At 42.5% G+C, this 12,944-nt stretch overlaps 1 protein-coding gene across 7 annotated transcripts in view; it reads right to left on the minus strand.

The window, feature by feature from the left end:
• LOC147022302 (uncharacterized) overlaps window positions 1-12,944 on the minus strand; it is a 443,667-nt gene that overhangs the window by 244,184 nt on the left and 186,539 nt on the right. For 5 of the 7 annotated variants that reach the window (XR_015061184.1, XR_015061182.1, XR_015061183.1 and 2 more), the window contains exon 2: window positions 3,809-3,905. Coding sequence is in view for 2 of the 7 variants with exons in the window: in XM_085893035.1 (XP_085749161.1) it covers window positions 3,809-3,905 (97 nt within the window). In the remaining 5 variants the exon portion in view is untranslated. Of the gene's footprint in view, window positions 820-1,133; window positions 1,171-3,808; window positions 3,906-12,944 lie in introns of all 7 variants that reach the window. The other 2 variants (XR_015061181.1, XR_015061180.1) reach the window with 2 other exon arrangements.

Consider the following 12,944-nt stretch of genomic DNA (forward strand, 5'->3'; position numbering starts at 1 on the left):
TGACGACTTACTGTATTCTTTCTCGATTTATCGACTTACTGTATTCTTACTTTCTCGATTTCTTTCTCGATTTTCTTAAACACAATGACCCAATCCAGTTGTCGTTTACGGCAGTGAAGGAACGGCCTGTGTCGTTGTTTGAAAGTTTTTTTTTGCACGTATGGCCACGCACGTACGGGCACGCGAGAGCGAAGGAACGGCCTGTGTGGTTGTTATTTCTGGCACGCGGTTTGAAATTTATTTATTTTTTTGCACGTACGGCCACTCACGTATGGGCACGCACCTACGGGCATGCACCAGTAAAGATAAAAGCAGCACAATCGCCATGGGCGCAATTCCCCAAGAAGGCGACTGCGTGTTCCCAGTTAAACGGTAGTCAGAAGGACACTGGGTCACGTGGTTAAATTGTTGGCGTTTGCCGTCAATAAGCAAAAGAAGAAGATGAGGAAGAAGCAAAAGGAGTGGTACCAGACCGTAGCACCAGGTCCCAACACCATTGGGGAAAAGAGGATTTATTAACGAATGAAGGGAAGAGAAGAGCAAGAAGCAAATGCACTGATCAATTATAACTCTAAAAATCATTTTCCCCATCCCCACGAGACTCGACAGCTCATGCGATGTTTGTTAGGGCTCAGTCACTCACAGGCACAAAAGACAGGAAGACATCATGAAATAGAAAATAACATTCTCCCCACATGGTGCTTGCGCTGGGTGGCGATGGGCTGATGGCAGTGGTCTCGGCCGGAGGGAGATTGCAGGCAGGATCAATTCCGAATAAAAAGCATAGTCTGAACAGCTTCAGCCCAATGCACACTCGTGCTGTGAACACCACCGGACTATCAGACCATCGTCCTCAACGTTTTGCTGTCCACTACTCTCTCACGCACAGCTCGCATTTTGCTCAAACTCGTACTCGCTGGATTTCGCGGCACTCAACCCAACAGTACTGTCCATTCAACCCCCCCCCCCACCACCACCAACACCCTCCCCACCCCTTGCCCAATATCACCTCACAACAATGTGTAGCCATGCACCTCTTGGCTTTCTGTCCAACTTATCGCAGCTTATAGTGGACTCTGTTTTTGAATAATTCACGTGGACCATGAGACTGCCATTATTGGTGTCGCTCTTACCTTAACACATGATCGCATGGGCCTTGTATTCACCTTCCTGGAGTGGGGTTTGGGGGGGTGGGGGGGATTGTTATAAAAGCAAACACATCAACTGATTACAAAGTACAAAGGGAAATGATTTCAAGGATTAATAGGAGAGGAATGGTGGCAGGGGGTTAGAAACATTATGGAAGGAAGAAGCCATGTGTATTTGACTTATGACTACACTTTGACACATGTCCTATCATTTTACACAGACACTACACACTTCTGCTTGATGTTTATTAATGGAATAACAAGTCTATCTGACTCGCGTTCTCCCTTATGGCCAGCCATTCCCACAACAACATGAAACCAAAAGCACTTTCTAGGGATTTCCATGAACTCTTAAGGATGTAGAAACACTTATTATAATCGGAAAAATCAAATGGGTCTTTGCATGTATTCAATAAAATCAGTGCAACCCCTTTTTGCTATGAGGACTGCCGCAACTCTCTTTGGCATTGATTCAATTCGTTTATGGATTATGGTTGACTCAATAATTTTTCCCAAAAGTTTTGCAATGCACTCCAGAGCATAATCAGACTGTTCACGTAAATTTTAACTCTCTCTCAAAGGTATTGACCCTTCATTTATTCTGTTAATAGAAAGTTTCAGACAATAACTATAATAAACTAGAAGGGCACTCGGTAGAGCACATACCTCCGCCACGCAATGCCTGATCCAGGAGAACATATCAGTCCCAATACATTTTGAAATACCATGCGAAATGGTACTATATCGTTTTTGGCCCTATCTCTCAATGGTGAAGAATCACTTGAATAATTAATTCTTGTATCCAGATCTGGATTCGGATCTTCACCAACATCGAATCAATTCTTCCTTGCCACACACCGAACCTGTCCACCAAGTTTCATCTGAATCCGTCCACAGCTTTTTTGAGATATTGTGCTATATATTAGTTTTGCCTGATCTCTCAATGGTGAAGAATCACTTTAAAAATTCTAGTAGTCGGATCCGGATTCGGATCTTCACCAAAATCTAAACAGTTTGTCCTCATCAAACGCCAAACCTGTCCACAAAATTTCATCCAGATCCGTCCACAACTTTTTCAGATATCCTGCACACAGGCAAACAGACAAACAGACAAACAGACAAGCCAGGAGGTGACATGGGTGGTGGCTATATAATTGCATACTAGTCATACAGTTTTTGACGGATCGGGCTGAAGATTTTTTGACAAAGAGGTTGATTATAGTGCGCATAAAAGCGCGGAAGCCGATTTTTGATTTTCGAAAAAAATATATATATATAAATATTTTTCGGATTTTTTCAAAAATTTTCAAAGTCCCGTTGCTTAGCAACGGTGCTCAAAAGCATACAACTAGATCCTGGTATGAACCTACCAGTCAAGTTTCATCAAAATCGGTTGACGACTCTGGCCTCCAGAGCTGTCCATTACATACATACAGACAGACGGAAAACCTGAGAATAACGGTAGTCTAGCGACCACCCAACAGAAAGGGGTGAAAACATAACCTCCTTCACCTTCGGTGGCAGAGGTAACATTATGTTAAGAGAAAGTCCCTGTTGTGTACATCTTGTTTTTCCGTGTATCCCACCCTATCCCTCTCCCTTCCACATATCTCCTCATGTGTCTATTCCCCACTGTTTTGTGCTTCCCTCTCCCATCCCTCTTGTCTCCTGCTCCCCTTGTTAAACATTCTGTGTGTTAGCTCTTACATGAGCCTTGACATTGTATATAAAAAAATTTAAAAAATGAAAGAATATGAATAAATATTTTAACGGGCGACATGACACTGTTGGAGAATTATCTCCCAAAACGCTTGAGCGGAGGTGAAAGTGTGCACACATACATATTCCACCACAATGTAGCTGTTTCACTAATTTCACCATGCGGCCGTTTCAACGCAAATGGTTGGCTTAACAGGGGGTGGGGTGGATTCACTTGCATTGGAGGATGGAACCATGGCTCAAGATACAAAGCAACTCGTTTTAAAGCAAACAGGTTTAAACTGGGAATGGGGACACGGGAAGTAAAATGCAATCACAAGATAGAGATAAGTGGCCAGTACACTTAAATGGCTGCAACAGTATCTCAGTTATCCGTGGCACTAATTTTAGTTCAGGTAGACCCAGTCGGGAACACAATTGCAGTGTGCGCAGTGTGGTGTGTGCTTTCCCTGAAGCACTCAGAGCTTGATGCAGGCACACTCTCAGGCACCTCTCCCGATCTGGTCTCAACCTTGGCTCTCCATGCCTGTGCCAATGGTTGTGTGCTAATTCTCTCTGGAGAGGTCTGGCTGATGGCTGAGCGCTCTGGGCTGTGTGAGTCTTGGGCTGTGAATCTCGAAGGAGAAGAGAGCTTTGATTGTCCTGGCTGGAAGAATAATGATCCTGACTGTCTCTTGGAGAGAGCGGGAGAGAGAGAGAGAGAGAGCGAGAGAGAGAGAGAGAGAGAGAGAGAGAGAGAGAGAGAGAGAGAGAGAGAGAGAGAGAGAGAGAGAGAGAGAGAGGAGAAGTCCATGTCGCTGACTGGGCATCTCAGCTGTATCTCCTTCAATCTGGCTCAGCTCCGTGTCTCTTTTGATCCCTCCATATCTCTTTCAATATCTCATGCGAGGTACAATCATGGCCTTATATAGTCATCTCTCTGTCCCCCTCCCTTCCCTCACCTTGCTGTGCAGGTCTTGCGTAGGTGCAGTCGATGTCCCAGCTATACAAGATAAGACACGTGGCACAGCCTTGGTTGTAAAACCCGTGTCCAAGGCTCTGCAGTTACACATGTGGAACAGCCATTAGTAAGTGTGATTTGTGTATAAAAGTACAATTTAGGTGATTTTAAGATTAAACACGAATGGGAAATGACAGAAAGACATACATGAGGATAAAGGGTGATGGGGAATCTAACTTGTACACATGATTTGGGTCGATGCCAATTGGGGTTTACAAATGCTTATGCTGACGCTCATTAGGATATTACTATCACATAATAAACTCCTCATTGACCCCAAAGTCATTTTTGTGACTATATTTGAGGGCATGTTGAAAAGTCAGGCCTATTCTTTTTCTCCAAATCAGATAAAGATATTTGAATGAAATGAAGCACAGTCCACCGATTAGTTCTTCCCTCCAAGTGGGTGGAAAGTTTCCTGATTCTGACACTATATGTCTCGGTGCTATGTCAATCAAGATGGCAGAGGACAGCATGGCATTGTGAGTGCTGTGAAGCATTGAGTGCTCGAGGTGAGAGTTGGGAAGACTGACTGGAATTGACTGGAGATGAGAGTTGTGTGCATCATGACAATCCTGAGAGTAATAGATGGTCAATGGAGTACCACCACAAAGGAGCACCAGCCCTGACTTCACTCTGTCAGATTTTCATCTGTTCCCCAAACTTAAGGAACGCCTTCGTGGAGAACATTGATCTTCTTACGGTGATGTCAAGGCTGCTGTGACGTGTTGGTTAAGTCAGAAGGATGTGCAGTCCTATCGTGACTGCATCACAAAACTACTACAACATTGGCAGAAATGTGTGGACCACAATGGTATTTATGTTGAGAAATAACTATGCACCATGGTAGAATGAAGATTGGTGTTAGTATCTGTCTTTATTTCATTCAGATATCTTCACCTGTTTTGAAGAAAAAGAATAGGAGGCATTGCTTTACAACATGCATTCATGTATAGAAAATAGATATAAATAAATCTCTATGCAATGAGAGAAACGCCGAATTTTGTTCCCGTTTTGCGACGTCAAATCAAATCTTATCCTCCTGAAAATTGGCAGGTATTTAACTTACTATCAGGAATGTGGCTAGATGTACTGTTCATTATGAACTAACTGTTATCTATTGTGAATTTTAGGGGTGAAAATGGGCAGGACACACCCAATGCTATTAAGAAGGAAGTAAAACCGTTACCACTTTCATTGAATAAGAAAGTAAAACCGCCTCCACGTTCATTGAAAATTGTGATTATCGACGGAAAAATGTTTCTTTTATCGATGGAATGAGCAATGAGGTTTCCTCGCATTCATTCAGGTGACTAATTTTTTTATCCTTTCCTGACTTGTACTTCATAACCATCCCCTATGCACCTTTATTTGTAGACAACAGAAGAAAAAAGCCAAAACTAAAAAAAGATTACTATCTAGCTTGCCTTCCTTTAAGCCTTATCCTTAAAGCCAGCAAGCTACTGTTCAACAGTGCAAAACATTTAAACAGTGAAACAAAGATGCAGATTTGCATAACATTTGAACAGTGAAAAAAAGATGCAGGTTCGGTTTGCTCTTGATTTGAACAGTCAACAGTGCAAAAGGAAACTGTTGTATTCGGTAGTTTTGCTGGTTTGCATTTGAAAAGTAGAATGAAAGATGCAGGTTGTTTGTTTACCAAGATACTTTTCTTATCCAATCACTCTCGGCCTGTAATCAACTTCAAATTGTCTCATTGACTCAAATTATAGTACCATCCTCAAATTGTCAAGCTCAGATTTTTTTTCTTTTTTATAGATTTTAAAGTCTTCCTGCTCCAAATAAAGTAAAATAAAAGTAAAGTTATTCAATCTCCTTTTTAGCTGACCATCAAGTGAGATTGTACCTGAAAATCAGTTTGTGAGCTTGCAAGATGTTACTACGTTCCGGTAAGTCACTTTTATATACTTGGAAACCCCACTTCAGTACTTGGAAGACCCACTGCAGTACTTTGCAATCCCACTTTGCAATCCCACTGCAGCACTTGAAAATTCAATTGCAGCACTGAGCAATTCAACTGCAACACTTGGTACTCCTGTTGCAGTACTTGGAATTCCCACTGCAGCACTGGGAAATTCCACTGCAGCACTGGGAAATCCCGCTGCAGCACTGGGAAATGCTACTGCTGCACTGGGAAATTCCACTGCAGCACTGGTAATTCTCCATCATCCAGGCCATACACGTGCATGAAAAGGCCATGCACCCAAAATAATCTGAGGGGCTATATATTCCAAGAACTAAAATCCGTTGATTGAAACGTACATTACTAATCACTTTTATATGTTTCCAGGTGGTAACATGCCGAGAACACCGAAATGAAGAAGAATTTCCCAGCGATTACCAGAAGTCCGTGCACAAAGGAACGTAAGACGACAGCTGCAGTTGCCAGCGGTCCCACAAAGGAACGCAAGACGACAGCTGCAGTTGCCAGCGGTCCCACGAGCCTACACAAATGATGAAATGTGTTCTTCCTTGAAACAGATTTTGGAGAAATGGAAATAGCATGTAACTACTGTGAGGCAAAAAAATTCGCTGGCGAGCCACCAGGATTTTGCTGTGCAAGTGGAAAAATCCAATTGGATTTATTCCCAACGCCACCTCAATATCTGCTGTCACTGCTCAACGGAACAAATAATGATTCCGACCATTTCCTTCAGAACGTACGTCTTTATAATAGCGCATTTCAAATGACGAGCTTTGGCTGCACTAGACGACAGATTCATGGATGGGATCCCAATTTTACTGTCCAAGGTCAAGTGTGTCACAAAATTGGAAGTCTCCATCTGCAAGACAATACGCCTCGACAGTTTCTGCAAATTTATTTAATTGACAGCAGACGAGCCGAACATGAAGCACGTTTACCATCGGTACTGGTTTGAAACCACACATCGTAACGAAGCTCACAGAGTTATTGCATGAGAACAACAAATACGTCAGAAACCTGAAAACGGCTGTTGAAAGCATGAACCAAGATGGAAGAGAAGATCTTAGAGTTGTCATCCACGAAAACAAGCAGCCGGCCACACAACATCCTCGCCGTTACAACGCACCATCCGGTGATGAAGTAGGCATACTAATGCCGAACTAACCAACTGTGACCAGAGATATTGTGTTACACCAGCGTGATGGAGCAATACAGCATATATCACAATTACACCATGTGTACGACACTCTGCAGTACCCAATCCTGTTTCCTCATGGCACAGACGGATGGAGCGTATATTTGCAGTCAGCCACTGAGCGCAAAATAACACAAATGCAGTTTTATGCATACCATAATCATGTGTCGACAGACTAATCATTTGTTACTGTGCCACAGACTGTTCCAGCAATTTTTAGTTGACATGTACTGTAAGACAGAAACAGAACGATTACATTTTCTCAGACGGGAACAGAAAGCTCGAAGAGCGGACAGCTACCAAAACTTCAGAGACGCTATATTTAATAACGACTGTGATCTGCGGAATGTGGGGCAAAGGATCGTGTTACCATCTACATTCACGGGCAGTTCGTGCAATATGCACGAGCGCACCCAAGATGCCATCGCATACGTGCTGAAGTATGGCAGACCAGATCTGTTCATAACCTCCACTACTAATCCGAAATGGTCAGAAATTACAGAAAATCTTCCACTGAAACAAACAGCATTAGACCGGCCAGATATCGTCTGTCGTGTTTTTCATTTGTTATTGAAGAAACTGATGGATCTGTTGAAGAATGGAGCTTTTGGTGACTTGCTGGTGTGGCTGTATTCTATTGAATTCCAGAAAAGAGGGCTCCCTCATGTGCACATACTACTCTGGCTGTCCCCAGGAAGCAAAATCAGACCCGACGAGATTGATCAAGTCATATCTGCGGAAATGCCATGTCCGGATTCGGAACTTCAACTGCACGAACTGGTGAAATGCAACATGATCCATGGACCATGCGGCCCTTTCAACAGAAACAGTCCATGTATGAAGGACGGATCCTGCTCAAAATGTTCCCGAAGGATTTTATGGAAGCGACGGAACAAGGGCAAGATAGCTATCCCAAGTACCGCAGGCGCACCCCAGATGATGGAGGCAATGCAATCGCAATCACCAAGATTGTAAATGGACAGCGTATCGAGCATGTTATAGACAATCGGTGGGTTGTACCTCACAACCCTTGGCTTTTAAAACAAATGAAGTGCCACACGAACGTTGAAATTTGTACTTCAGTCAAAAGTGTGAAATATGTGCTGAAGTATGTAAACAAGGGAAGTGACCAAGCGATCTTCACTATTGAAGGTGGACAAAATAATGATGAAATACAACAATATCAAGAAGCCATGTTCGTGGGTGCCATAGAAGCTGCTCACCGAATCTTGGGCTTCCCGATGCATGAACACGATCCACCAGTGATGCAGCTGACTATCCACTTGGAGAATGGCCAGCGAGTGTACTTTGACAATCACAATGCTGATGCCCATGCCAGAGCGGGACCACCAAAGACAACTCTGACAGAATTCTTCACCATTTGCCGTACGGATGAGTTCGCGAAAACACTCACTTATCACGAAGTTCCAGAGTATTACACGTGGGATTCTTGCAACAAAAAGTGGAATCGACACAAGAGGGGAACTCCAGAACCACAATTCCTTGGTGTATTCAGAAGCCCTGCTATCGGTAGAGTTTACACGGTCAATCCAAAACAATCAGAGTGCTATTTTTTACGCATGCTGCGTCACCAGGAACATGGTCCGATATCGTTCGAAGATCTCAGGAGTCATGAAGGTGTAATCCTACCAACTTTTTGAGAGGCATGTCTGGTGAAGGGACTTGCAGAGGATGACAACTATCGACATAATGCCTTGTGAGAGGCAACTATTTGACAGAGCCCGCAAAGTCTTCGGAAATTATTCATTGTCCTGTTGATTTTTTTGTGAACCGAGTAACCGACTCGGGCTCTGGAATGATCATAAAGCTGCGTCAGCAGAGGATTTTTTTCCATCGCCATAACGTTCATGTTGACGAGGACTACGCAGGGGAAATGTACAATCTTGGCTTGATGGAAATAGAAGACCACATCCTCGCACAAGGAGGTCAAACTCTGGATAACTACAACCTTCCTGTCATTGACCGTACAACGGCCGCAAATCACGCACAGGAGTACGTTCGGTACGGGAATTTCGACATATGTGAACAAAACCAGTACATCAACAACCACGAGCATCAGCTGATGGCAAATCAGAGAGAAATATCAGCACTATTTCACGACAAAGTAAACACACAGCGCTGCGGTATCACCTTTGTTGACACTCCTGAAGGGACAGGTAAAACGTTCCTCTTGAATTTAATTCTCGCAAAGATCAGATCGAATGGCCATATCGCTATTGCTACAGAATAGAGTGGTATAGCCGCAACTTTACAAACAGGGGACGCACTCTACATTCTGCCTTCAAAGTACCCCTGAATGCTCACAAACAAGATACACCAACCTGCTCTATGAAAAAAGGGAGAGCAATCGCTCGAGTGATGAACGAAGCCATAGCAATTATTGTGGACGAGGTTCCGATGACACACAGGGCCGTGTATGAAGCGATTGATCGGACCCTACAGGATATTTGTGGAAAATCAAAACCATTTGGTGGCATCACGGTAATGTTCTGTGGAGACTTCCGCCAAATACTACCTGTTGTGAAGCAAGGAACACGTGCAAACATAGTCGATGCGATGCTGAAGCGATCGCCATTATGGCACAACGTTACAACGTACCGACTGCACGACAACATACGAGCACAGCTTACAAACCACCCCACCGCTGCTAATTACGCCGACCTCCTCATGAACATTGGAGACGGTAACTACCCTGTTAAAAATAAACCGGACACCATCACTTCACCAAAAGGGATCCACCAGCACGAAACTCCATCCAAATTAATCGAGGAAATCTATGTCGGATTAACAGGACGTGCTCCAAACGACAACAACTGGTTGTTAGAACGAGCGATACTCGCACCTCGAAATGAAACAGTGGAGGCTGTCAACTCTACCGTCATTGACCGCTTCCCAGGAGAAGTCAAGATATATAATGCAATGAACACTACACTCACTCTGGAGAAAGCGGTGCACTTTCCCGTTGAATTTCTGAATTCCATTGAAATATCAGGGATACCATCACACAAACTTAAGCTGAAAATGGGCTGCCCAGTTATTGTTCTACGTTCATTGGATCCACCAAATATCATGAATGGCACCCGCTGTACAGTCTACCGAATGAGCCCAAATGTGATTGAAGTAATCCTGATTAATGAACCGGCAGCAGGAAAACATGCATCAATTCCAAGAATACCGCTTACACCAGCCGACAGTGACCTGCCATTCCAGTTCTGTAGATTTCTAATTTCCCTTACGACCTTGCTTTGCCATGACAATAAACAAAGCACCGGGACAGACGTTCAGCAAAATTGGACTAGATCTGCGTTTGCCTGTTTTCTCACATGGAATGGGGTATGTTGCGGCATCAAGAGTTGGATCAAGATCAAAGCTGCACGTCCATGCCACAGACAAGAAAACGAGAAACGTCGTTTTTAAAAATGTGCTGCAGTAGACGACCGAAGAGACCCGTTCGTAACAAAATTGACTCCACAGAAACTGAGTAACCGACATATGCTTTCGTTCATGAATTACTTGTCGAAGACGGGTACTTTGCTGATATATATATATATATATATATATATATATATATATATATATATATATATATATATATATATATATATATATATAGATATATGTATATGTATATATATATATATATATATATATATATATATATATATATATATATATATATATATATATTTATATCCCTGTGTCGGAAGAGGCGACCAGGGTTGCGTCAGGAAGGGCATCCGGCGTACATCATGTGCCAAATCACTATGCGGATCATACGGATGATCCGCTGTGGCGACCCCGAAAGGGAGCAGCCGAAAGAAGAAGAAGAATATATATATATATATATATATATATATATATATATATATATATATATGTATATGTATATGTATGTATATATATGTATATGTATGTATATATATATATGTATATGTATGTATATATATATATACATATATATATATATATATATAAATATGTATATGTAGATATATATATATATATATATATATATATATATATATATATATATATATATATATATATATATATATATATATATATATATATATATATATATATATATATATATATATATATATATATATATATATATATATATATATATATATATATATATATATATATGTAGATATATATATATATATATATATTTATATATTTATATATATATATATATATATATATATATATATATATGTAGATGTAGATAGAGATATATATGTGTAGATGTAGATATATATGTAGATGTAGATATATATATATATATATATATATATATATATATATATATATATATATATATATATATATATATATATATATATATATATATATATATATATATATATATATATATATATATATATATATATATATATATATATATATATATATATATATATATATATATATATATATATATATATATATATATATGTATATGTATAAATGTATATATATTGTTGTGGTTGACGAAATTCACAAACCACCATTCAGGTCCCTTAGGTGAGATACCTCTGTAAGTATATGTGTAGTTAGGCCCAAACCCGTTGTTTAGAGGGAATAAATGTCATTCATGCGGGCTGCGACCCTTTTAGATAGCCGTTTTTCTTTTACTATCTTTATTTTGGATCAGCCGCCATTACTACCACCACCAACCATGTCTCAACAGCCATCACACAACAACCACCAACCACAACGCCGCTTCACAACAACAACCGCCAACCACAACGCCGCTTCACAACAACAGCCACGACCTTTACCGTCACAACTCGCCACCATCGTATCACCACCATTCTTGCGCCACTTGTGGGCACCGATACTGGACTCGTGCAGGGCGCGCACCGAGCAGCGTGTTCAGAAACATCACAGACTTTCCGAAGAAAACGGATCAAAAACGACTCACGCCCACTTCTGTTCCGTCCTATCGGTGAGCGTGGGGCGATTTGGCCCCGCCTCCAGGTACGTTGGTGTGTGGTCGCGATATGCAAATTCATGGATCAAAAAGCATTCACGCCCACTTTTCCTCGGTCCAATGGGGAGCCAGTTAGAGGTGAAGGGTCGGAGGTAAAGGGTCAAAGGTGAAGGAGCGAGGCCACGGGGGATATAAACGGCTGCGTTCGTCAGTCAAGGCAGTTCGCAGTTGGGAGTTCGCGGTTGGGAGTTCGCACTTGGGAGTTCGCAGTTGGGAGTTCGCGGAGCCAGTGAAGAGTTGGGACGAGTCAAGAGAGGAGACGGAGAGGGCGATCGGACGAAGCTGTGGAGAGGCGGCGGCGGCGAAGGCGGTTGAGGGGGTGCTCGCGTCGGAGTCGGGGAGCTGCGGAGGGAGAGGCCGGCGGCGCGACCGAGGTCGTGGTGGAGACGCTCGTCGCGGGACCCGAGACAGGGAGATATCCTCCTTTCCCCCGAGCATCAACAACTCCCTCCTGTTTCCCCCCGCGCTGAGATAGTGCGACAAGGTGGCCCCTTTCCCACCCCCTACCAGACACTGTCCGCGAGGCCCGCGGAGTTGGGGCGCCACCGCCACTTTGCGTCTCATCATCAGACGGGTAGGCCCAACGCGGTCTCGGCCCCAGGCCCGCCTCATCCTTGAGGGTGGTCCTTTTCTTTTGCTTTGGGTATATGTGTTGTCGGTGCCGTCTGTGAAGTAAAACTGCATAAGTGTTGCCGTGTGCTCGCGTAGTCGGATAGCTCTGCATTGTGTTTCTCCTTTATATTTGCTTTTTGTGTAATATTGTGTTTCTTCTTCTTCTTTTACATTTGCTTTTGGTGTAATTGTTTTTGTGTGCTTTCCGTTTGCCGCGGAATAAATGTGCTTTATTGTTGGTATGAGCTCTGCACTGTGGTATTATTCGGTATTAGCTCTGCACTGTGTTTTCACTTTTATGTTTG

The sequence above is a fragment of the Eptatretus burgeri genome, chromosome 8, assembly GCF_056783735.1.
Source record: "Eptatretus burgeri isolate ZD-2024b chromosome 8, Ebu_testis_v1, whole genome shotgun sequence".
Taxonomy (NCBI): domain Eukaryota; kingdom Metazoa; phylum Chordata; class Myxini; order Myxiniformes; family Myxinidae; genus Eptatretus; species Eptatretus burgeri.